Here is a 25,231-nt window from a genome sequence, read left to right on the forward strand (position 1 = left end):
ACTCCATTGCTCCCTGCTGCCTTTCTCCCCACTTTGCCTGGCTGCTCAATCAGAACAGAAACTACTTTTTTTTCCTCCAGACTTAACTACACGTGCAGTCATGGAAGTGCAGAGCTAGAAGAGCCCTACAGTGCTTGGGAAAACAATATTCTGCAGACCTTTGTCATTACACACGGGTTTGTCCCGTAGGAACACCTGGATCACAGTAATTATCTCTTCCTAGAGAAAACAGCTCCAAGAATGCTGTTAAGGCACTTGGATCAAAGGGGCAGCCACACACACAAGCTGCTGCCCACCCCTCACTCACATACCTACCCCTTCATCAGCTGTCCTGTAAAAACAATCTTGGAAAGCAAACACCCAACAACACAAATTATGCAAATGTACCGGGCTCGATGCTTAGCAGAGCACCAAGAAGTCGGCGCTTGCATCTGAACAGTCAGAGATAATCAGAGATAAGCGCACCCTGCCCCCTCCAGCCTTTGATACCTCAAACGAGCCGCTGCTACCCGAGCCAGGCTGCTGGCAGCTGCCCTGGGCTCGGCTGCCACCGTTCCACCCGATCCCACACATCCCATCTACAGCAGAAACTTGAGATCCATTGAATTGACTCCACTCCTGGCAGGAACCATCAGCAGGGAAACAGGGACCTGCTAAAGCAGGTCTGCTGCTGAAGAGCCAAAGGACTGCAGAGTGGGACTGTGCTGGCCTCTTGCTCGTGGCTCTTCTTGCTAAGGTTATGGTTTTGTAGAAAAATGAAACGTGAAAGGTTAACAGGATCAGAAGATTTTGGCTGATGAGCACATTGCTGACAAGGAGGGACTGTCTACATAGCTAAGGAGATTTGCTGAATTTTTCATACAAGTGCATTTAACACAATGAAAATCACAAAATATAAGAACAATTTGGAGACACTCTCACCACTGACAGTGCCACACGGGTTGTCCAGAAAAGTTGTGCACTCCCTTCCCCTGGAAGTGTTCAGGACCAGGCTGGAAGGGGCTCTGAGCAACCTGGTCTGGTGGAAAGTGTCCCTGCCCATGGCAGGGGGGGTGGAACACGATGGTCGTTAAGGTCCCTTCCAACTCAAATTATTCTATGCTTCATAAAAACCCAGTTAATTGGATGAATTCTGAAATACTTATGGATGGCTTTAGAAAGCACCAGGTATCAATTCAATGTGAAGACACAATAATTTTTTCCTACAGACATCTGGATGTAATTTTGTGGGTTTTTTTAAATTGAAATCCATTTGCTCCAGGGTAAGACTGTACAGTAACACAGCTCAGCTCCAGCCTTGCAGTAAGTGATAAATGCAGCTACAAATATTCTCTCCTGACAACCTTGCCACTCAGCCATTACACTTCCTTATCAGCTAAAAAGAAAACACCAACCCAGCTCTGCTTTTCAGCTGGAACTTTTCCTGACCAGGACTGTTTTCAGGGAATCTTCAGTACAGCAGTATCTGGAGAATGAAATTATGTACCCACAGCTGCCATGAAAGCAGTTTCACTTCTAATGTATTAAAGACAACAGATGCAGTTTAAAGTGCTGATGTTAACAATCATTAACACCCAAAATTCCAGGAGGAATCATCTTTAAAATGCCATGACCCCCTTTGATTACCTAATTTTTCATTGAACACATTCCTTCTGTAAAAATGACCTTCCTTGTCCTCTGCAGACCACCACAACAGAAATTTGCAGGTTCTTCCTAACCTTAACAGCCTAACCAAAAGCTTTGTCAACTGAAAGAACCCAGACCAACCCTCCCCAACTCCTAACCCCAAGCTGCACTCCTAAAATCCAACTTGATCATGTAAATATGGAGAGGCTGGGGTTACCAGCCTCTGAAAAACAGAAGGCAAAGAATTGCTCAAAAAAATAGCTTAAGATACAAGAATTTGAAACTTTAGTCTATGTCCTCACTAGATAATTAGAGAGCGGCATCCAATCTAAAGGAAAGGGATAATTTTTGTCAGATTCTTATAAAAAAAAGGCTTTATTTTGAACAAGTTTTCTCCATTTGGTTTTACAGTCTCAACATACATCATATTCATGGACAAGCAGCATTTTCACAGAATAAGAGCCAAATACAAAGCCACTTGGGATTAACAGTTTCAACCTAATTGACTCAGACTTCAGAAAATCCTGTATGCTGTCACTTATTTGAGGTAAAGGAATTCCATAAATTAAGATCCACTGTTTAACAGAAGAGTCAACAACGAAATATTTGAGAAGTAAGAACCTTGGGGAGGAGGGGGGGGAAAACCAAATCTTAAAGACATTGTGGGCAACAAGAGGAGGGGGAGGTAGGATTTCCACTTGGTTTGTATTGGTGAATGAACACTTGGGTCTGTCAGGTGTAAATGTTTAACCAATTGGTGCATTTTACATTTCAAATTTGATGAATTTTACTGGTAGCACAGTCTCAAAAGGAGAACCTAATAAGATATGTCATGAGCTTTAGTTCATATGCTGAATGCTGTTACTAGGCACCCATTAGAGTATCCAGTAAAATCCACTGCTTTCAGTGCCCATTCCAACATATTCCAGTTACTTGGGGAATTTCTGGGCAGCTTTGCAATCAGATCACAAAATTATACATTTGGTAGAATTCTAGAATGCTTTCTTCAGTAAAATTGTGTTAGGGGAGACAGAAAAATCCATCTTCCACTATCTATTAATGTAAAAATATACCTGCAGTGAAACAGGATTTAGATAAACTGATTAAAGCCATTACAGGGACACATCTGTACTTGTTTTAAACTAACTTTATAGAACAACTAACTTTTAAACTAGCTTTATAGAGCAAATCTTAAACCTTTTAAATACTATCCACATTGTATTAGATACTGTTGAAAAACCAAAAACTATCCTCACCTTTTGTAGCTTGAGATTTAAGTTAGTTCACCAATAATCCTGAATCTCACTTAAGAGAAATATGAAACTGGATTAATATCCTGTAAACTCTAAGAACTAAATTATCAATGTGAAATTCCTAATGCCCAGCAGAAATACATTTCATCTCACTCATTCAATGCCAGGCACTGCTCAATTTCTTCCAGTAAAGCATCATTTGATTTACGTACTTACAACAGAACATCATGTGGAGATGGGCTTCACTGCTTGAGTGATATTGCTTCTAAAAGGGTCCTGGCACACCAAGTTCCAAAGTCTGGTTAGCCAAACCATCCAGTGGGAACAAGAAAAAATTCAAACTGAACTGATACAAGAAGTTAGTTTAAGAAGCAAAGCAGATTAATTTAGAAAAGCTCATTTTTTGATACTATTTTGTTTTCAAAGTTCCACTGAGAAAAATGGTTTTATACTTAAGAGGCAGAAGGAAGCTGGTTTGTTAATCATCTGACTATGTGACGCATCCATATCCTATTTCCATTTTTTAAAAAAGAATCACCAAGGAGATTTATCATTTAGCAAGTTATCTGGCTCAAAACTAAGGAAGCTCTAGCAAATTCTCTCCCCCACTGGAAAGCTGTGTTTTATTGCGTAGTTTTGTGTACACACAGTTCTATTTTGCAGAAATATGGTCAATGACCAAAACTTCTTGCTACATTACACTTTGAATAAAAGCAGACATGAATGAGGTGAAACTGCAAGTCAACCATTGTACAAGCTGTCTCTCAGAATGCCAACATTTCCACTGGAGCTTTAATGCTTTGGGACACAACCTACAATGTTCAGTGATTGAGCAATTCGAGAAAAAAATTTAAAAAAAAGTATTTGTGAAGGAACTGCCATCTGTCCATTAGCTTCCATCACACTGCAGACCATCAGAAAGGTGGAAATTAAGATTTATTTTCCACTAGCATCCAATTAGTTTTCTATGATCTTGAATGCTAACAAAATGCTTTTTATTAAATGACAGGTGAGAGAGCATAGATTAGAAAAAAAATGTCTGTTAAGGACTTTGATCCTTGCATGCAGGACCTTGCATTTCCTTCAACAGCACTTCTCTATTATGTTGCATGGAGCATAATTTTGGTGGGTTTTTTCCACAAAACCCTCACCTGCCTATTATGAATAATTGCAATAAAAATATTATCTTTTTCCACACTGCACTAGGCAACTTTCTTTCCAGCTAAAGAAAGGAGTTTAGTCAAGAATTATAAAAACCTGAACTATGAACTCTGGCACAGCCAGGAGCAGCCACTCAACTACGCCAGAGTGCTTAGAAAATAGGCAGCCAGGAGTAGCAATTCAACTACTCCAGAGTGCTTAGAAAATAGGCTTTAGATTTTACACCAAGAAATTGGATTTATTGTAAATGCCACAGTCACATGGATAGACAGAGCACAGACTTCTGGTAACAAACAAACATACATTTTTGTAACTAAGCGTTTCTACTCAGTAAATAAATGCATTTCGCACAGCCTTCCTCTTAAATGTGCCTAAACTAACCTAAATAAGCAGACAGCATAGCAGAAAAGGGAAACTTATGTGAGTAACTGTTTCTTAAGCAGTATATTATTTTTACTATGTATATAATATTTTATATTATATACACACACATTTTCATCAACAGTTCAAATGATACCCGAATAAAATTAAAAAAAAACCCAAACCAGAACTGGCGCTCCTCCAATACATTTACCACCTTTCCCTCAGGCAGACTTATCCAGGTATTTGTCAAGATAAAGGAATGACAGTTAAAAAGACTCCCCCCACAAGAAACAAGTTACACAAAGAATACTGTATCACTACAAATTTTTTATTCAGAAGCCCATCTTTAAAAAAAATGTCATTATGAACTTGTTTGGTCAAACTACAACACTTTCTAGCAGACATACAGTAAAAATGGCATGGCTCAGAATCGACCGGATCGTTCGCGATCCCTTGACCGCCTCCTGTCACGCTCGCGGCCGCCGCCTCCTCCTCCGCCGCCGCCACGGCCGCGATCTCTGGATCGAGACCGGCGCTCACGGGACCTCGACCTGGATCGATGCCTTCAAAGAGAGTTTGGACATTTTATTGTTGCAGCCCAGGCAGTGGTTTACTTGCAGTACCACACAGTGGAACATGGAATTAAGAATGGGAGTGATGAGGGACAAGAAAGGCAGCGTGTCATTAGAAGGATTGGTTAATTGGCACTAGGGCTGCAAAGCACAATGTATTTACAAAGTGCCCAAATTTCATGCTGGGGAGCCAGCACAAACAGGTACAAGAACTGGCTGCTCCCTGCAGTCACCTCTTACAATGGATGTGCAAACCCTAAGGAGAGGCACGCTTACACTGCTGTTATTTAAAGCAGGAGAAGGGGACACCTGCTTTGGCAGACAGGAATAGCTCTTAGCAACAGAAACCAAAAGCCTACAGCTGCTTCTAAGTCCACTTGTATTAAATCAATTGCATTAAGTAGCAATTAAAATCCAGTTCTCTGTTGCTGCTCCCTCTATGTGATTTCTACCCCTCCAGGACACAAGCACTGGCAAATTATCTTCCCTGCCTCTTAGGTTGATAAATTCAGGAAGGGAGCTACAACCACCCAGAACACACTGCTATCACAGCCACTACCAATCAGCATTACTGAACCTGGGAGTTCCAGATTTGTAACAGCGATCAAAAGGTTAATATAAAAACACACTTGGTCTTTTTCTAAAGCATTCAAACACATGAAAAAATGACTTAGCCACAAATACATGTGGCAAAGCAACACAATCTATGTTTTTCAAAGTTAAATTCGTCCTCACAGATTCTGAAACACTGCCAATTAGAGATGTTTACAGGAAAAACACATTCACAATCCCAGGCTCCTCGTGTGATTGACAGAAATCTACAAAAATCATCCTCTATATAAAAGCATGATCAAAGATTTTATATGCCTATTCTAAATAGCAAGGTCTTAAATGCAACCAGATTGAATCCAGTTCCAAGTGAACCATCACAGTAACAGCAGTGGTAAAAGCCTTTCTGCAAGGTACCTCACTAAATGAATAATTTAATATATAATGAAATGTCTTTATCAATTTTTTTTCACCATTAACTGAAATTATTTCTCCTTTCTCCTACTGGGAATTCCTATCAAGGGACACACTGTGAAGCTAAGAGTGAGCTCCATACAGTGACTGGCTGGTATTAACAGTAAGAAATGAATACAGGCTACAATATTTCACCATTAACAGTTAAAAGCAAATAAGGATGGGTCCTTAGTATAATCTATAGATATGCTTGACTGCACATAATGCTGAAAGCTGCCAATCTGCTACCAAAAATGCCCACTGGCCAAGTAGCCTGCATCTAACAAAGGCCAGAGCAAAGACATGTAGAAGAAAATAGAAGAAGCATAAAGCAACTTCTACCAAGTGATGTCCATCTGTACCTGAACAGGTAGGGCCTATGTCCTCAGTAACTCAGTGAGTCTTCTTCTCCTTGAACCCTGCCTTCAGCACCAACCTTCAGAATCCATAGCATTGAAGAGCAAGAAGCACCATGTTTTTAGAGCCCTACTCTTTTGTTGGAAACTGGCCACTTGCCAGCTTGACTTGACGCCCTTTGGCATGTGCTAGAAATGTGTCAGAAAAAACAAGAGGACTTGGCACAAGCTTAAAGATTTGCCTTCAGATTTTTCAGCAATTGATCCTTAAATTACTTACTAGTGTTTAAAAACAAACTTACTTTTTACGACGCCGCCCGTACAACTCGCGCCTTAACTCTCGAGAAATGGGCTTCAAATGCATAAAGTTGCAGAAACCTCCTCGTGTACACTCTCTGAAACAGAAGTCAAGAGGCACAGTTACAATTCCCAGCTCTGCACTATCTGCTAAGACCTCAACACTTCTGATATTAAATACAGTAAATTACTAGTGACCTAGACACTGTCATACTTCTAGGAGAAAATCCCCAAAAGATGGCAGAAGTCAAGAGGTTCACTGCAGGTCCTCTGTCACCGTGATATTTTCTGAAAAATCCCTTCACCAGGATTTCTTCTCCTGGGAAGATGAGAAGCCTCACCTTCTCCATGTTTTGCTGCTCTAGAATGTGGTCTGGAGATTGTTTATACAAACATGTGAATTGTTTTTAATTAATGGCCAATCATGGTCAGCTATGTCAGACTCTCAGAGTGAGTCACGAGTTTTTATTAATCATTCTTGTTAAGCCTTCTGATGCATCCTTTCTCTTTTAGTATAGCATTCTTTTAATATATATCATAAAATAATAAATCAGCCTTCTGAGAATTTGGAGCCAGATTCTCATCTCTCACCTCGTCCTGGGGACCCCACAAACACCGCAGCCCTCCACATTACTGGTACCTGCAGTGGTTTTCTTCCTGCACTCAGCTCCATGAAATACACACCCAGCACCCTCCCAGCTGTCCAAGGCAGGAGGAAGGCCCTGCTTTATTTACCCCATCTCATATTGACGGCAGCAGGCCTCTCTGAAGTCAGTCACAGGGGAGAGCTCGGCATGGATGGGCTGCCCGTTGAACCAGCGATTGTTCAGGTCGATCACGGCCTTCTCGGCATCTTCCTCACGGCGGAACTGAAAGCAAAGTCAGCTTTTCAGAGAAGCAACAGGAGGAGATGAAAGATTCCTATCACATCAGCTGTGTGATAGCTGAGGCTCAAGGTTCTAGTAAGGAAATTAGAAGCTACTTCAGATTTCTTGGACAGTCCATCAAAGCTTTTCATTAGCTGGGACTCAAGGGCTAATCAAATGATTGATTTTCCTCTTCATTATGCTCTGTTTGGTCTCTCAAGTGGGAAAGTTAGTCAATACAAGATACTGTGTTTTCTTAGAACAGCTTTAAACCAAGAGAATGCTTATAAATAGTTTCTGGAGCACCATAGTCCCGATGTAATTTGAATTTTTTCAAACATTTAAGAGAAATTTATATAAAAACTGGAGCTCATATTCATTTAAATGAAAACTTACAAAAATCAAGATCCTGCTTTACGATGACTGTAAAATTTAAATTTGAAATGTTTTTTTCACAGCTAATTTTTTAAAACAACTTTTTATTTTCTGATTATGACCTACACAGTGAAGAATTTCAGGTGTGAAAATATTTTCCAGATGAGGAAAAGTACAGCCAAGGAACTCTCTCACACCTCCCCCACACTGTGCACACACAGTAAAATTTCTGCAGGTGACAATTTTGTACTCGTTATTCAAGAGATACCAATGACTTTTTGAAGTTAAACTTAAGTGCTCCAGTTTGCACCTTGAACCACACAGCTACTGCCAAATCTAACTTGGTCACAGATACTGTATTTAACTGGGAAATTAGAAAATTAATGCACCTGTGGCAAAACCTCTCACTGATGTGCTTAAAGGGCAGCATGATGCCAAGCTAACCCAAACTAACCCTGCCAAACTAAACAGTCTGGTAGTGGTGACTGTTTATAACTATGCAAAAGAAAAAAAAAAGTTTATATTTCTGAAAATTAAATGGATTTTGACTATCAAGAAAGCTTCTTAAAATTCATTAAACTTTCTTTTGGATTCCTTTAACATTTTTACTCTAAATTGTGAAGTTGGAGAGTACCTTATGTACTGAGAGCTTTCCTGAAGAGCAAGATGAAATCTACAATCACACAGTGGCTTTTAGAATTCTAGATCAAAAAACACCACCCCGTCCTGCCTGCAGGAACACCTCTTCATCCTACCTTGACGTATACATTTCCAACTAGGTGATCTCCAAGGTTATCACACACGTTCATCTCCTCAACTTCGCCGTATTTCTCCTCCATTTCTGTGAAGACCTCCTAAGCACAAAGCAACCCAGCACAAGTTTGCAGCACATTACTTGTAAGTACAGAAATATCGCATCTACCTCTAAGTAAATATAAAAAAGACCTTCCTTGGAAAAAAGCAAGATCAGTTGATTTTTTTTTTTAACATTTTGGGGTTTAAAATGAATACTTCCTTGGCCATCTATAAGCACAGCACTACCAAGATACTAAAGAAAAACCTATGGAAAACACACACAGCATTTACAGAATACACAGGATGCACTAAAAGCACAACACAGAAACTCTGATGCTAGCTTCAGGTACTTTGTTCTTATACAAATAATTAAGAATATTTAAAATTTATACAAAAGGAGATCATACAATCAAAATGCTACATCACTTAGGCTGCTGATGTTAAACAAAGACTATTTCAAGCAGTCAAATTAAGGTCCAACTAACCAATGGTTACACCAAGAGGTATTTAATACAAAGTTGTATGTTTTATACACCCAAGAAATAAGTGGTTTTTCCCTGAATCTGTCCAATTGTGCTGTCCACTACATCCATTTAACTTATCTGTGGTGACAAATCCAGGGATACTGTAATGCAGCTTTACATACCTCAAAGAACTCATCATAATGTTCCTGCATCTCAACATCGCTCACAGCACCTGCAAAAGTCAAAGAGTCACACTGATTAGAGCCTGCCAATAAGGAAGGGGAGATTTTGATCAAACTACAAAACAATCTAGAGAGGCCATCTGGAGCATGAGAGACACCATATAGCATGGAGCTAACTAACAGGAATATTGCAAAATAAGGATGTGTGAAGAGCTTTGAGTCCCCAAAGCATCTGTCAAAATATTACATTGGTATGATCAAACCAAAGCAAGTTTTAATCAGAGCCAAAGTTGTATGCCACAAATTTAAAGGGGAAAAGAATTACTGTGAAATATCACTTAAAATTTAATGTATAGTCCCACTCTCTAACTACCAACAATTTTACCTAAACAGAAGGCAAGTGCTTTGTTACAATTCCATACCTTAAAATATTACTAAAATTTAGTATTCTCTTCCTAAAGGCAGAAATTTATGCCTACTTCTCCAGCATATCCACTTGAATTTGAGAGATCACAATGTAAAATAGCCCAGAATTATTTTTTAATTTGCTGAAAATAGTCATTGAAATGACACACTTTTCTCAATGCCCTCAATGCTTTGCAACAGAGAGCCATTTTCTAGTTTAAGTTTGAGTGTCACTTCATTTTTCTGTAGTCCTGCAGAACATCTTTCAGTGCAAGACAAGCCAGCCTTATATTCAAGTTAAGATTATTTTCATGCTACAAGCTGGACTTTAAAAACGAGTGCTGCTTGCCTGCTGCTACAAAACCCAACATAAGTGTGGCTTCTTTTTCAAAGCATTAACTGTATAAAAGTCAGTTTCATTTATTTCTTCCAGTCTACAGCAGTTTAAACAAGCTGTACACATTAAAGCCATTAGATTAGCTCTTCAGCAGTTAAGTGGTTTATTAAGGTCAAGCGGAGCAGTTTTACAACAAACCCTGCATTTTATACTAGAAAAATATGCTAGTGTTTAAAACTACAAACCAGACTGGTTTAGTTAACAGAATGTGAAAGACAAGAAACTGAGCCAATAAAGCTGAGTTTATTCATTTTCAGGCTGGTATGAAAAAAATTTTGGCTAGTATTACCACTTGTACAAACTTTATGCTTTTCTTCAAAGGCTCTAATATTAACCAGCCACACTCTCTGGAATTGCAGTTCCTGTTCTTCAGCCAGCTCACCTCCACAAGAGGCTAAGGGGCATTTGGTTTATAGTTTAGGCTGACAGTGTTTCTGCATTTGAGACATGTTTGCTTTTAAGAAATTTCTTCTCCCCCATGGTTATAGCAAATTAAGGAATATCAAACATTAAACCAGTAATTCTAGGCAGTTTAATACTTAACTATATTCTCAAGGTTCTGCCAACATCACTGATAACAGCTTACTAACACCTAAGGATTTTTTGGTTTTGTTTCTTAAGGTATCACAGGGGCTCTGGGAGCCTCAGTGGGAATAACTACTTTTTACCAGATGGACAAAAGCTAAAAATGTTTTTTTTTTTGTCAAATTAGGATATCACAGGCAACAGTTAGTTAATGACTACTTCAATGACCTTCTAAAGTGGGAAGTATACATATGACAGGCTTTACAAACATCCATATTCCAGGGCTAATGGTATCTGAACCATGAGAAGCCCAATTACTAATTAAAATACTCAGGAAAACTATTGCTGTTCCAAACTAAGGTTAATCCTCTACGACGGCAATAGAAAGGAAGACAGTTAAGCAACAATGACAAGGCATTAAATAGCTACCCAAGTTATCCATTTAAAATACATGCAATACTTAAGTAGGGACAAATATCAAAAACCAAGGAGCCAGGAGTTTCAGCAAACCTACTGCTTGCAGAGCTCCAGCTCTACCCCAGGAGGTACAGTCAGGCTCTGGCACACAGCTACTGGCTTGTCACAACAAACTAGAGTTGGATACCAGCATTTACAACACTGGAGGATCTGTGCAGGACTCTTGCAGCTGTAAATCTAAACAGCTCCACAGACCAAACTGCTGTAACTCTGTGCAAATTAGTTACCAGCGCATTGACAGTTCAGGGAGAGCATGGAAACACCCAACCAGAAATGTTCTGGTCTACTGAAACAGCATTAACTACTAAGCATCTGCAAGGAGAGAGCCTACAAACCAATGGAACTGGTCAAGCATCTAGACAAAATGACACAGCTCATTTACACGTCCAGCTTGATTGTGTGACAAAACCACAAATTACATAATAGAGCCATTATTGCTTTTAGAAGCAAGAGAGACAGCGTTGACTTTTAAGTTAGTGGCCAATTCACAAAGCACTTCTAATCAAATGCTGGTAACTAATCTGAACTGGTCTATAAACCAAACAGTGAAAAAAAAAAAAAAGAATAGCCAAACAAAGCTTTATTACCACACAGTAAATACTCACTTCAACAAGAAAGATTAGTTAGAAAAGAACACCGACCCTTTTTTGGTTCTAAAACTTTTTTTTTAAATCTTATTTTAATATCGATGATATTAATGACAATGATAATCAGTTAATCGCCGATCAGCAATCCTGGGCATTAATTGCTGCCAGTCTCACAGGAGGTGTGTTTGCTTATGCCCATTTGTATTTCAGGAGGAGTCATTAAATTACTTCATGACCATACCCAAATGCCTTCCCCTCCTCAAAAGTACTTTAAAAAAATCTTTGTCTTAGGTAAATATGCCAAATGGCATCAGAATTTGAATTTTCAAAGTATGGAAAGAATTTTAAGCATGCACCCATCCAAAAAGGACAGCTGCCAGAAGGGGTTAGTCAGTCATGGTGTGTTCTTCCAAAGTGCACTCCCTAAATGGAAGCTGCATTAACCTAGGACAAATTTATGCATGCAGTCTGAAAAGTTTCAGTTCAAGTTCTCTTAACATTTACAGAGCAGGACATTTGTTCTGAATGAAGTCAGTGTGCCCTGCTCTTTCCGACAGTGGAACCTAATGGATAGCACAAAACATACAGAAAACCATTCCTAGGATGCAGGCAACTGGCAGGGAGAGAGGTGACAGGAAGAAAGCAGTGCAACCAACACTGCTTCACAGGGGAAGTACAATTTTAACCTTTTTTGATTTAACAGCTGGTATTCAGATTGCCCCATAGTTTTGGGAGCAGGGAGGAAGGTTGTGGGACAAAAAAAAATTGGCTTTTTTTTTTTTCTGCTTTTTGGTATTTTTTTTGTGTTTGTTTTGAACACATGTAACGAAACGTGGTCAGTTTGATCTGTTAAACTAAAATGGCAGACCAGTTTAAGTCGACACTGAGCTCTGACAATCAAGCCCAGGGAACCAGTGAAGGAACTTGTATGAACTTACAGCGCAAACCGTCAGCAGACTGGGAAGAGTTTTGAGGGTTACGGTAAATGTTCAAGAGGGCAATGGTCTGAAATACAAAACGCAACAACTTTATATTATGGAAAATAATTTTAACAAGAAACTGGTTTCCTTTAGGGTCGCTTTAGTCGAGTCTGTGCTGAAAGAGAGGTGGTTATTCTCTCCCAAGCAGGAGAACTTGCACTTAGCTGGTGACCTTTCTATATCAACCTAACACTGTAAAGTAATAGAGATCTCATGATACTCCATTATTGTATTCTTAATTTCGCTCCATTCACCAATATTACTATTGAGGGGTTTTGCATGATTTCAGACAGCTCTGAAAATAGGTGGTATCCAAATGCAGCAGTCATGTTACAAGCATAATAATTTTAATTTGGTATTACTGAATGGCTTCTTAGTAGCAAAATCCCAGGAAAGGAAGTAACACAATAATTAGAGCATAACATGAAATCTCCATTTTCCTAAAAAAGTTAAGATGAAAGAAAACCCAGTTTTGGGACTTACCGTACATATATACCTATTTTTTTTTTCTTTTTTGGTGTTAAATCAAGAATTTGAGAAATGTCTGCAGTTTAACCCTTTCAAAAGAATGCAGTGTTACCAAGTAACCAAGTTTTCACTTTGCAGCACAAAAGGGAATCTGCATCAAGTCCAATTTGTGCAGCCCTTTCTGCGCTCAGAATTGCAGACATTCCACAAATTCTTGATCTGTGCGCAAGAAGAGTTCCGTCACTTGTCCTGTTTGCAACAGCTTTATGTCAGCAGCTCAGAAGCCAACATTATTTTATCATAATTAGGAGTGGGCTCTTTAACACCATTCTTTAAAAAAATTTCTCCAACTGTGGGACTTACAGTGTGAGCCGTCAGCCGTCTGTGCACTGTTTTGGGGGTTACGATAGATGTTTTGAATCAAGATGGTCTGCGGGGAAAAAAAATAAAAAGGGGAATTCTACTGGCTGCTGTGCATATAATAGACAATTGCAAAGAGACAACTTGTTTGCAAACAGCTAAAAGTCATATTTTATCCTTAAGACTTCCTTTTGTATTTGTAGAGTATCTTCCAAAATTGCATCCAGACCATCATATTATGAAAACAGTTTTAATTAACCACCAAGAAAGAGCTGCGTTTGTCTCAACAGCTAGCCTCAAAATGGGAGGTGTGAGGCCCAGTAACCTAAAATGTCACACGAGGTACTCTGGAGATGCCTAAACTTTTGAGACCAGATTCACTACTGCAAGTCTAGGGGGGGAAAAAAATAAGTGTTACGTGCACAGCATGTAATACATAATGCCACAGTGTCCAAAATACTACACCAGACCATAGGGCCTTTAGGCAACTGCTACATCTCGTTTTGTGCATCAGGGGTTTCTTGGTGGAATTTCTGTTTAAATAATATAATAGCATCATAGGTTCACATGTTTCCGATCCTTCAAATAAGGACAATATCCTTTTAGCCCTTCTGCTTTTTACTTGAAGAATTAGCCCAGGCAGACTTGAAACCTTACATTTGTACCGTTCTTCTTAAAATCAAGTTGTCTGAAAAAACAAACCATGTTTAAGTTAGTAAACTAATATTACAAAAAAATTCCAAACGTCCATATCACTGTAAGCAGCTCAAAAATTGAGATTTGATTACTTAAAATACAAGCTCAATGTTAGTCAGTATGAATGGCAATCCCCAAGTAACCTTAGCTTAGACATTTTAATTATTAGTCACAGCAAGAATTCAGAGCTTAAAGAAGTCAGAGGACCAGCAATGTCACACCTACATACACTACCCATTTAACATGTAAAAAAAAAAATACAACTGTACCATCACATTTACAATCACACACTTGTTTTATTACAGATCCAGCCATACCAACCAAAGCTTTGTGCTTCCGTGGCCCAGCTTTAAACTACCTGTGCTTTAGCCTACAGCTGGAGAGTGCCAGAATCAGGCATTTCGTTAGGGTGTTTCTGCTGATTGGGGGTAATTTGATCACCCTGGATTGTGTGACCTTTCCTAACACAGCTCTTCTGTAAAGCAGCTGCACCAGCAAGAGCTGCACAAGGTTAAAACATTGTGCTGGTAACTTCCCCATCAGCAGGATGTCTGTTCTATTTTCTATCACAGCTGATTGTCAACCTGCACACAAATAAAGATTTCTGCAGACCCAACACAGTGCCAGGGCCCTGGGAGATGGCACAGCACAGCTGCCAGCACGAGGCTCTGCAGTCCCAGACATCCCTGGCTGAATGGGATGTGCCCTGCTGACCCACTGCAGCTGGCACTGCTACCCAGAGCCTAAAGCAAAGCTAAAGGCTGCTCTGACAGAAAGCTGTAGTTGCACACAAACTTCTATTGGTAAAAAGTAAGAGTTGAGGAGTTTGTTTTGTTAGGTTTTTGGGGGTTTTTTTAACTTAAAAGACAACTGCTGTAGAAACTCTCTGCTTTAGGAATATTTTTTTCCTAGTCAATGATCTAAATTTAGGTCTCTAACCAACTGCACTTCAACTTGTGCTCCATGTAGGTCAGCAACATGGGATAGTTTTGAAAATGGACAATACTCATTTAAAATACAATATCTGCATTACAAAGTTTTAAAATCCGAGAAGCAAAGAGGTGTTTTTGTTGCTTAAGTACCAGAAGTCCCTATCTACCAGTAACCTTGACATTCTCCCCTAGAAGGCCCCCCCTGCCTACTCACAGTTTACCTTGATGATCCTAGCTCTGAACCTGCCACATGGATAGTGCTCCCCTCCCTAATTTCTGCCCAAACCAGCATCAGCTCACATTTTGTAACATTTCTCATCAACTCTGCTCCTAAGCAGATTAAATAAACTTGCAGAAGTTATGTGTTTTATAGGAACTTGCAGAAGTTATGTGTTAAGACTTGCAGAAGTTCTGCTGTTATTTGAACTGTTTCTCTGCAATTTTAAAACAACTGCAGTTGAAAAATGCAGTAACTTTCAAAGGCACTATTGCTCATGTACAAAATTCCCAAAGAAATTCATCTGTGTACCTTGACAATCAGCATTGATAGAAAGAGGGAAAAAATACATTTCTCCAGGAATATAACTTGTGAATATTGTACAGCTCGTAATAATAACAACAATAATGAAAACCCTGTCACTCCCTGCACCTTTTCAAATTTATTTTTATTTCTGGCAGACATGCAGTCACACATCATGTCTCTTAATAATATTCACTGAGCCAAAGATTAAACAATCTGTCATGCCAATTGACAATTCACCCTCAGCAACCAGGCAAGTTGTTTTCAATAAACCATTTCTTCCACATTCAAATGAAGTATGCAAGTCACTCTTGAAACTTAAGAGCCTGGGTCAGAGAGCAAGTGTAATGACAGATGAGTCACTTTTATCCATTAATTAGTTTTCTTCTACTATATGCATAAAAGATTGAAGTTCCCACCTTTGGGACAGGTGGAATGAGCTGCCTTTGTCTGTGATTTAAGAACTCTGGGATGGTTTAAGTGCCTGAACACCACTGAGAAGGCACACTCACCTGAAAGTTAGCACTGGTTGGTCTCTACTACAGGCAAGCTTACAACAGCATCGCTTCCTGCAGCCATTAAGGGTGACAGGAGATAATTAGAAATGCTGGGAGAAGTAAATGGAACACCCCAAAAAAAAAGCAAAGACCCAGATAAACTGGGGCTAAAACTGAACTAATTAATCTGGAGCTTGGTAATTATTCACTTGTATCTGAGAATCTATGTTTTAAAGAAGCCAGAGTATATTTCCACAAGAAAGAGAAAAAAGGGGAAACAAACCTGGCTAAATGTTGGTTTGTTGTGCAACCGAGAACATCTGTCTCCATGGCGACAAGCTCCAATTTTGAAATAAAATGAGCAGTTGACTCTGCAAGAAAAAAGTGAATAAGGTAGTTACACACTGGCACAGAAACCAATAATTTGAAAAAAAGCCTATGCCCTAAATGTCTTTAGCTTGATGTGGATAAGTAACACAGAGAATAACCCACATCAAAACTGTACAGGAATGTATTCCAACAAACCTGTCCATATTCATTCCTTTTGCCCCTAATTTACAGCCAGTATCTGACCAACTTCCCCCCAAGTGGTTCCATGATTCACCACACACAAGTGATCTCTGTTTTAGCTCCTGCTTCTCCATCCTTGTCTTTCCATCAGTTTCAGTGGGTGATGGGATGGAAAGGAACGAGAAAAACGGTCTGAAATTGACACTGGGAGCTCTGTGGCTGAGTTGATGCAGCCTCGGGTCCAGGCAATAAAATCTGATTTAAAACTGACACAGTTGCACCTCTCTCACGTTTATAAACCACCTGTTTAAGTCATACTCTAAGGGTAACTCAGACTCCTACCAACACAGTATCCAAATAATTCAGGGAAGAGAAAATCATGTTACAGAAAGAATACACATAAGCAAAATAAATCCATGTAGTTAAGCTATTTCCATGAATGTAATGAATGATTTTAAGAGTAAGCTGCTTTTTCTTTTAAACCACAAGCTTTTTTTGAATGATCCACCTCAGGACACCTTGATAATGATCTGGGTTTAGAAATGCTACTGAAACTCCCACAAAAAGGTGTAATTCACACAGAATGATGAAAGAAAACCACAAGGAGTTTAGTTACCTTGACAGGGAAATGCAAAATTCTGAAGGGCAAGAAAACTATGATGGGCTATATATGGGTAAATGAAATATTAGAATTCTCCTGGAAGAAAAATTATTATTCCCATAATTAACACCAATTATTTTCCACAATCCTGTGTAACCAACATCAATTCATGGAGGGGAGAATTATTAAAGTACTAAAGCACATCTGATCTCTAGCAAAGCATTCTACTGTAAAATTGCAACATGCTCACTCTTCATTATGTTTTTGAAAACAAACACTTAGCATGATAAAATACTTACTGTCTTTTCTGAACTCTAACCTGAAACAAAAAGAAATACCTAACTACAAAATTTCCAATAGTGCCTCCAACTTCAGCACCTTCTGGAAGGTTCCGTTTGCTTTTTATTTAACAGAAAAAAAGAGCTGCACAGGAATTTCATGCCTGATTAAAACTCTGAAACTGTAATGCATTAAATTCCTATGTATCTCCTTTGTGTGAAAGGATGCTACAGTAACAGAGCTCAAAAGAGAGGCTGCCGACACTGCTTTCCTGGAATGGCAGCGCTACAGAGCAGAGCAGAAGCCCCACGGCCAGGGGCTGACAAGAGTAATTTAGTCCAGCAGCACATCGATGCCCCCTTTTCATTTTTACGAGTGGAAAAACACGCCGGTTTGGTCAGGCCGATGGTGACCAAATTTTCGTTAGGAGGGTTTTGTGTGTGTGCTTCCAACAACCAGAGAAACTAGAGGCGTTCCCGGACGCGTGGAAGGCTGCAGGCAGAAGCCTGTAGGATCAGGATGCAGCAGTCGGGGAAATCCTCCGCACCCTGGGGAGGGGGGAGAAATAACCAGTCGCTGTCCTTGCAGCAGAGCGGGAGCTCTCAGGCTGCTGCGAGGCTCAGGGACACGAACAAAAGGGGAACAGGAGGAGGAGGAGGTGGCGCTTTCTGGCAAGAGGCGGCGGGAAGCTCCGGCACCCAGCGGCCCCGGCAGGAAGGCGCAGCCGCGGGGGGAAGGGGGGAGGGCGGAGGGAGGACGGGCGAGGGCGACAGCGCGCCACGAGGCGCGGCACACCCTCATGGCGGCCAAGGGAGGGGTGGGGAAGGGAGGGGACGGAGAGGAGGAAGAGAAGGAGGAGGAAGAAGTGGGGGGGTGGGGAATGAGTGCCCGAGAACGGCCCCGGCCCGGGAGGGGGATAGGATTGGGGGGGGGGGGGGGGGGGAAGGGGGGAGCGCGTGGGCGGGGCCGCCGGGCGCGCGCGCGGGAACGCGCGAGACCCACGCGCCGCCGGGCGCGCGCGCGCCTGGGAAGGGTTGGGGGGGGGGGGGAGGGGGAAGGGCCTGAGGGAGGCGATGGCGGGGGGGGTGTGGGTGGGGGAGGGGAACGGGGAGCGCGGCCGCCTCTCGCTTCCCTCTTCCCGCCGCGTTCCAGCGGGATGGGAAAGGCGGGGGACGTGGTGCCGGGCGGCGCCCCCGAGGCGAGAGTGGAAGAAATGGGCGAAACGGGCCGGGGGTCCCCCCCGCAGGGAAGGAGGGGCAGGGAGAAGGGAAGCAGGGCTGACCGCCGCGATCGGAACAGGCCGCGTCCCCGCGCAACCCGCTACGGGCCTCCGGCCTCCCCTCGAGCTTCCCCCCTCCCTCCCGGGGGTACCGCAGCCGCGGGAGCGGCGCGGGGAGCGGGGGAATGGGGCCACTCACTTGTCCTTCTCGGTGCCGAAGATGGAGGCCAGGTACTCCGCCATCTCCCACCGCCCTCCCGCCCGCCGGACCGCCCCGGCGCCGACGCCGCGTCACAGCGACCGCGCCGGAAACGCTGCGCTGAGGGAAGGGGGGGAGAGGAGGCGGGGTCCGCGCCACACGCGGGGGCGCCGCGGCAGGCGCGCAGGGGCGGCGGGGCGGGGCCGTTGGGGTAATCTGCGGGCCGCAGGTTCGAGTCCCGCCCCTGGCAGCGGCTGAGGGGATGGAGCTGAGCGGGGGTCGTGGCTTCCAAAAGTGCTGGAATAAAGGGATTCGCTCCAAAACCGTGTTTGTGTGTGTGTGTGTGTACGTTCTGAAGGGGTCTGAATTAAAAAAAAAAAAAACAACAAACAACTTTGCTTTTGAATAAAAGCAGAGTAGAACCAAATTCTTTCTGATCGTTGTTTTGGGAGCGTGAAAAACGCTAATCACTTGTTTTTTTAAATTTTAAAAGTTTAATGATAATAACATGGTTATTGAAATAGCAATATAGTTAGAGTAATAATAATTTGGACAATTTGGATTAGGATATAAGACAATAAAAACAAAGAGTTACAGATAGTCCGGGTACCCCTTTCTGAGCAGCACAAGCCCGAAAAAGGACCTACGTTAACAGAGGATTAACCCTTAAAAGCAATGGCCTGTTGTATCTTCATACACCTCCTACATGATGCATAAATTCCATTCAAACAAAGGATTCTGTCTGGTCATCGTCAACTTCTTCCTCTGAATCCTGACAGCATCTTCAGGGCTGAGCGAGGGGGGAAGAAATTTGTTTCTTCTGATAAGAGAGCAATAAATTCTCTTTCTCTGAAAGATTTAGGTGTCCTGTGGCTGCTATCTGGTGTGAGTACCTCATTCCTTTCTTAAAAAAAAATACCTCACATACATAGTTTCTATTATAACTTTATGTTATAACCTAAACTATATTAATCACACTACTTAAGAAAATTAATACAGCATAACTTTCTAACACAACACATATAATATTCGTTTTAATATTTGCAAAAAGCCAATTATAAAATACACATTTTCCACAGGGAGGTTTTATGGAATTATGGGCCAGAAGCTGCAAGGCTGAACCCAGTGAACTGAAATTTTTGTGATGGAGCAGCAATGCATGTGGAAGAGTCCAATACTCTACATCACTGAAAACCACATTCAGTAATAAACTTACTGGTTCTGCTGATTGAGAAAACGAGACTGAGCACTCAGTGTGAGATGAGTAAAATTCATCTCAGATGTTTTGCAGTTCCCTGAAGCAGTAACAAATACACTCTGTAGAGCTCACAGCTCCAGTTGGACCATTTACAGAATCACGGAATGGTTTGGGATGGAAGGGACCTTAAAGATCATCTCGTTCCAAGCCCCTGCCATGGGCATGGACACCTTCCACTATCCCAGGTTCCACTCCAAGCCCCATCCAATCTGACACCTCCTGCAATTCCTGATCTGGTTTGATCTGTGCCCTGTCTCAGGACAGGGCCTGACCCTGCTGTCATGTCCTGCCATGTTCCTTCTGTGCTCTTTGGGGATGTAAAGCTCACCTGCTCCCTACTCCTTCCAACAAACTTGCACTGATCTTTGCTCCAATGTTGTTGTTAAAGCCTTCAGCTGAAATATGTCAAAATACATTTTTCCTGGGGAATCAAGACATGTTTTCAATATTTGAAACACGCTGGGTTGTGTGCTGGTGTGAGTTAGGGGAAGGGATCTCTGCCTGGCATGGTAACAGCAGCCAGTCTTTTTCCATATTTCCATTTTTTTTATACCTATCTGTAAATCTCAGGTTAGTGACTTACTGTGGGTTACTCCCTGCCCCAAATTGCTCAGCTCTGTTGGGTTAAATGCTGTCACAACCCCTCCTCTGTTTTGCTCTGCCTCCTTAAGGCCCACTGTCATCAACCCAGGACAAAATGGTGACACGCAGATCTGGTTTGGAGATAAAAGGGCCGAGAGAAAAAACGAGGAAGGAAGCAGCTGGTTTTAGGAGAGGAGGAAAGGCAGAAAAAAAAATTGTGAAGTAAAAGAAAGCAGTGCTTGGATACAGAAAAAAAAGATGGAAACAAACACAGAAGCTCATCCAGGGGGGTCAGTACATGAAGTCCTTAAAGCATTCACTGGAAAATAGCACTTTCTTGTTGCCAGAGCCCAGAACTATGTGCTAAAGAGGTACCTGGAGTTCCAGGCCAGTGCACAGGACTTGGTTTCTCAGGTTAAAGGGATTTTGCTAACAGCACATATGCAGGGATAATTACTGACCCACACCCACCAAGCCCTTTGAACAAATTTGCCAGCACTCTGCTTGACACCTCTTGGAACAAGGCACAGCTGTGAGGAAAGAGAACCAATTTAAGATGTAATGTCAAAAAAATCATCTGAGAAGGCAGCCTGTGTACATTAGAACAGAGCTGTAGCTGGGAACCTCATCTAATCTCCTTGCATGCCTATACTTCACTAATCACCATGGTTATATAAGCAGATCTTTGACAATATCCTCAATTTTAGCAGCCCCCAGGAGCGGCTGCACAGCCCAGCAGAGAAGGGTGAGGGTTTTTGGAGCTGTACCTTCCACATGGGTCTGGGGGAGGACTGGCTGTGGCTTTGTTTCATCTCTTGGGGCAGCACTGGTGGGGTAGAGAGAGGAGAGGAGAGGAGAGGAGAGGAAATTTCAAGGAAAGGAAAGGAAATTTCAGGGAATGGAAATTTCAAGGAAAGGAAATTTCAAGGAAAGGAAAGGAAATAAAAGGAAATTTCAAGGAAAGGAAAGGAAATTTCAAGGAATGGAAAGGAAATTTCAAGGAAAGGAAAGGAAATTTCAAGGAAAGGAAATTTCAAGGAAATTTCAAGGAAAGGAAAGGAAATGTCAAGGAAAGGAAATTTCAAGGAATGGAATGGAAATTTCAAGGAAAGGAAATTTCAAGGAAAGAAAATTTCAGCGAAATTTCAAGGAAAGGAAATTTCAAGGAAAGGAAAGGAAATATCAAGGAAAGGAAATTTCAAGGAAAGGAAGGAAATGTCAAGGAAAGGAAATTTCAAGGAAAGGAAGGAAATGTCAAGGAAAGGAAATTTCAAGGAAATGTGAAGGAATGGAAATTTCAAGGAAATTTCAAGGAAAGGAAAGGAAATTTCAAGGAAAGGAAATTTCGAGGAGAGGAGAGGAGAGGGGAAAAGGGAAAAGAAGACGGCTTCTCCCATTCCGTAGCAGCAAGCACAGGGGGACAGAGCCTGTCTGAGGCCTCCAGGGAGCCCTGGCCCTGCCTGTGCTGTGAGGACACTGCTCTGCTGCTGTGGCTGGGCAGCCCTGGCCTGTCTGTGCTGTGAGGACACTGCTCTGCTGCTGTGGCTGGGCAGCCCTGGCCTGTCTGTGCTGTGAGGACACTGCTCTGCTGCTGTGGCTGGGACAGCCCTGGCCCTGTCTGTGCTGTGAGGACACTGCTCTGCTGCTGTGGCTGGGACAGCCCTGGCCTGTCTGTGCTGTGAGGACACTGCTCTGCTCTGCTGCTGTGGCTGGGCAGCCCTGGCCCTGTCTGTGCTGTGAGGACACTGCTCTGCTGCTGTGGCTGGGACAGCCCTGGCCCTGTCTGTGCTGTGAGGACACTGCTCTGCTGCTGCTGCTGTGGCTGGGCAGCCCTGGCCCTGTCTGTGCTGTGAGGACACTGCTCTGCTCTGCTGCTGTGGCTGGGACAGCCCTGTCTGTGCTGTGAGGACACTGCTCTGCTGCTGTTGCTGTGGCTGGGCAGCCCTGGCCTGTCTGTGCTGTGAGGACACTGCTCTGCTGCTGTGGCTGGGCTGCACTGGCCCTGTCTGTGCTGTGAGGACACTGCTCTGCTGCTGCTGCTGTGGCTGGGCAGCCCTGGCCTGTCTGTGCTGTGAGGACACTGCTCTGCTGCTGTGGCTGGGGCAGCACTGGCCCTGTCTGTGCTGTGAGGACACTGCTCTGCTGTTGCTGCTGTCGCTGGGCTGCACTGGGGCAGCCTGGCACCAGGAGCAGTCCCTGGGCTTGGATGAGTGGCCGGGAAGAGGAGAGAGATGCTGAGTCAGAGCCTTGGAGAGGCAGCAGTGCAGACACTGCAGAGGGATTTGTGTGTCTCAGGGAAGCTTTTCCTGGGAGAGGCTTTGAGATCCAGCCCCTGATTAGGAGCACTGCTGATTTACTGTCTGATTTATTATCTGTTAGGGAGAGCTTTACAATTGTGAACCAGGAAAATTAATAAGTTGCAGGGCTTTTAAGTTCAACGCAATATTTGCTGTGATTAGAACTCTCATCCAGCAAGCTGCTGTGCAGTCTGGGGTCAAGGCCATCATTGGGGCAGATGCTGTTTGTAAAAAGCCCTCTCTCCTTACAAGCCAGACAAAAATGCCATCCTCCCCCCTTTACAGAGGGGACAGAGAGAGCAGGTGATTTTCCTAGCATCAAGGTGAGCAGGAGATGAGCAGAATGAGGGTAAGAATTTAGGGATAGCCTCGTTGGCTCAGGTGGAGGGTTCAGCAGGCTGCACATGCTCTCTCCTTGCTCACACACGAGGCAGCAGGACCTCTGAGCTGGCTGTGAGGGTGAGGGGACAGTAAGAGGAATATTCTGCACTCAGTGGTGAGCACTGGTGTGTTTGTAGCCCCCTCTCCTTCATGACTCAGTGCACAAGTAACATCTGGTGCCCACAGCTGCAGCTTCACTTCTGGCTCCTCCAGAACCACTTCTTCATTTTTATTTTTTTCTTTTTTTTTTTTCTTTTTTTACCCCATTGTTAACACTTTCCTTATCTGGGTGCAAATCACTTGTTTTCTCCCTGTTCTGCCCTCCCATGCCTCCTTGCTAGGCAGGAATTCCAAATTTTGTTCAGGATATGTGCTAGCCTGGCCCAGAAGAGAAGGTGTCAGTAGAGACTGTAGCAATTCCAGCCTGGCAGGAGAGCTCTAAAGCCATGTGGGTGTGTTTTCAAGGTGAACCCCATCCCTTGGCCTCTCTCTGTGCTGATCTCTGTGCTTTCCCCAAATGTGAGCAAGTGGGCAGCATCACTGTGCTGTGGTCATGGGGGATGGCATCCCTATGCACCAAGAAAAGAAGAAAAATCTCTTTCCTTCTGCTTTCAGTGTGAGTGTAATCCTGGCTCTCCTGCCTCACACCTCCTCTCCCAGCCTTCTGAAGTGTTGCCCAGGGCTGCCCCTGATCCACCTCCACACTCCAAGGGCCAAGAGGATTCACTGTAAAACAAGCAAAATCCATCTTGTAAGCAAAGCCAGCTGCTCCTTTGAGGGAAATCCCTCTCTGGGCTGTCCTGGGCAGCTTGGATGAAGCATTTTGTGGGAGCAGTTGATGTCTTTTGACCTTTCTGAGTACTCTAAAGAATTCTCCAGGTATTGCTTGCTTGCTGCCCTCTGGTACTTTGAGGACCAAGAGGACACCAAGGCAGTGAAAGGAGAGAATTCGGTGGAAATCTCTTATTACAGTTCTCCTCCAATGACTTGTCCAGTGCCCCTAAGCCCTTACAAGCTCTTTGCACAGTGTGGTAGTTTGAAATAGCTTGGTTTTTTGGTGAGGAAGGAAAGGGTCAGAGTGGATCATTTCCTGAGTGCTCTGGCATTTGGCCAGCAGTCAGCCCACTGCACACAGGAAAGCAGCTTGCAGATCTGCTGTGCCCATCCCATAATTTTGTTTGTTTTCAGGCTGTCTTCATTTGGTTGTGGTTTCCTGGTACAGCAGGACCTTGGCTCACATGGGCTCAGCCCAGGTTTGAGGGGCAGAGTTCCCTCCACCCCTCCCAGATGTTGTTTTGTTCCATCTCCCACAGATGTGGCCACATTGTGAGTGCCTTGAACTGGCTCAAATGGCCAAGGCAATAAGCTGGATCATTTTATCTTGCATTTTATCAGGATGGGAAAATGGAGCTGCACTGCACAGAGGGAAGCACACTGCAGGAGGAGAGAGGGAAATCAGGAAGGATGGGGTAGAAGGAGAGAGAGAAGGAGAGAGAGAAAGAGAGGAAGGAAGGAAGGAAGGAAGGAAGGAAGGAAGGAAGGAAGGAAGGAAGGAAGGAAGGAAGGAAGGAAGGAAGGAAGGAAGGAAGGAAGGAAGGAAGGAAGGAAGGAAGGAAGGAAGGAAGGAAGGAAGGAAGGAAGGAAGGAAGGAAGGAAGGAAGGAAGGAAGGAAGGAAGGAAGGAAGGAAGGAAGGAAGGAAGGAAGGAAGGAAGGAAGGAAGGAAGGAAGGAAGGAAGGAAGGAAGGAAG

At 42.9% G+C, this 25,231-nt stretch overlaps 1 protein-coding gene across 5 annotated transcripts; it reads right to left on the reverse strand.

Annotated features, from left to right (window-relative positions):
* Positions 1-1,982: 1,982 nt before the first annotated feature.
* U2AF1 (U2 small nuclear RNA auxiliary factor 1) lies at positions 1,983-19,088 on the reverse strand. 5 transcript variants are annotated; one of them, XM_036386788.2, is made up of 9 exons: positions 16,440-17,560; positions 16,172-16,228; positions 13,515-13,581; positions 12,642-12,708; positions 9,313-9,362; positions 8,627-8,725; positions 7,366-7,499; positions 6,636-6,728; positions 1,983-4,966 (listed from the first exon to the last, which is right to left on the reverse strand). In XM_036386788.2, the coding sequence occupies exons 5-9, from the start codon at positions 9,340-9,342 to the stop codon at positions 4,828-4,830; spliced, it is 495 nt and encodes a 164-aa protein (XP_036242681.1). In that variant the 5' UTR covers positions 9,343-9,362; positions 12,642-12,708; positions 13,515-13,581; positions 16,172-16,228; positions 16,440-17,560; the 3' UTR covers positions 1,983-4,827. The 5 variants fall into 5 exon arrangements, with proteins under 5 accessions (XP_036242681.1, XP_036242422.1, XP_036242335.1 ...); XM_036386529.1 differs by lacking the exons at positions 13,515-13,581; positions 16,172-16,228 and adding an exon at positions 18,965-19,088 and having other exon boundaries at positions 16,440-16,527; XM_036386442.1 differs by lacking the exons at positions 12,642-12,708; positions 16,172-16,228 and adding an exon at positions 18,965-19,088 and having other exon boundaries at positions 16,440-16,527.
* Positions 19,089-25,231: the final 6,143 nt, after the last annotated feature.

Source organism: Molothrus ater, chromosome 2 (genome assembly GCF_012460135.2).
Source record: "Molothrus ater isolate BHLD 08-10-18 breed brown headed cowbird chromosome 2, BPBGC_Mater_1.1, whole genome shotgun sequence".
Classification (NCBI taxonomy): domain Eukaryota; kingdom Metazoa; phylum Chordata; class Aves; order Passeriformes; family Icteridae; genus Molothrus; species Molothrus ater.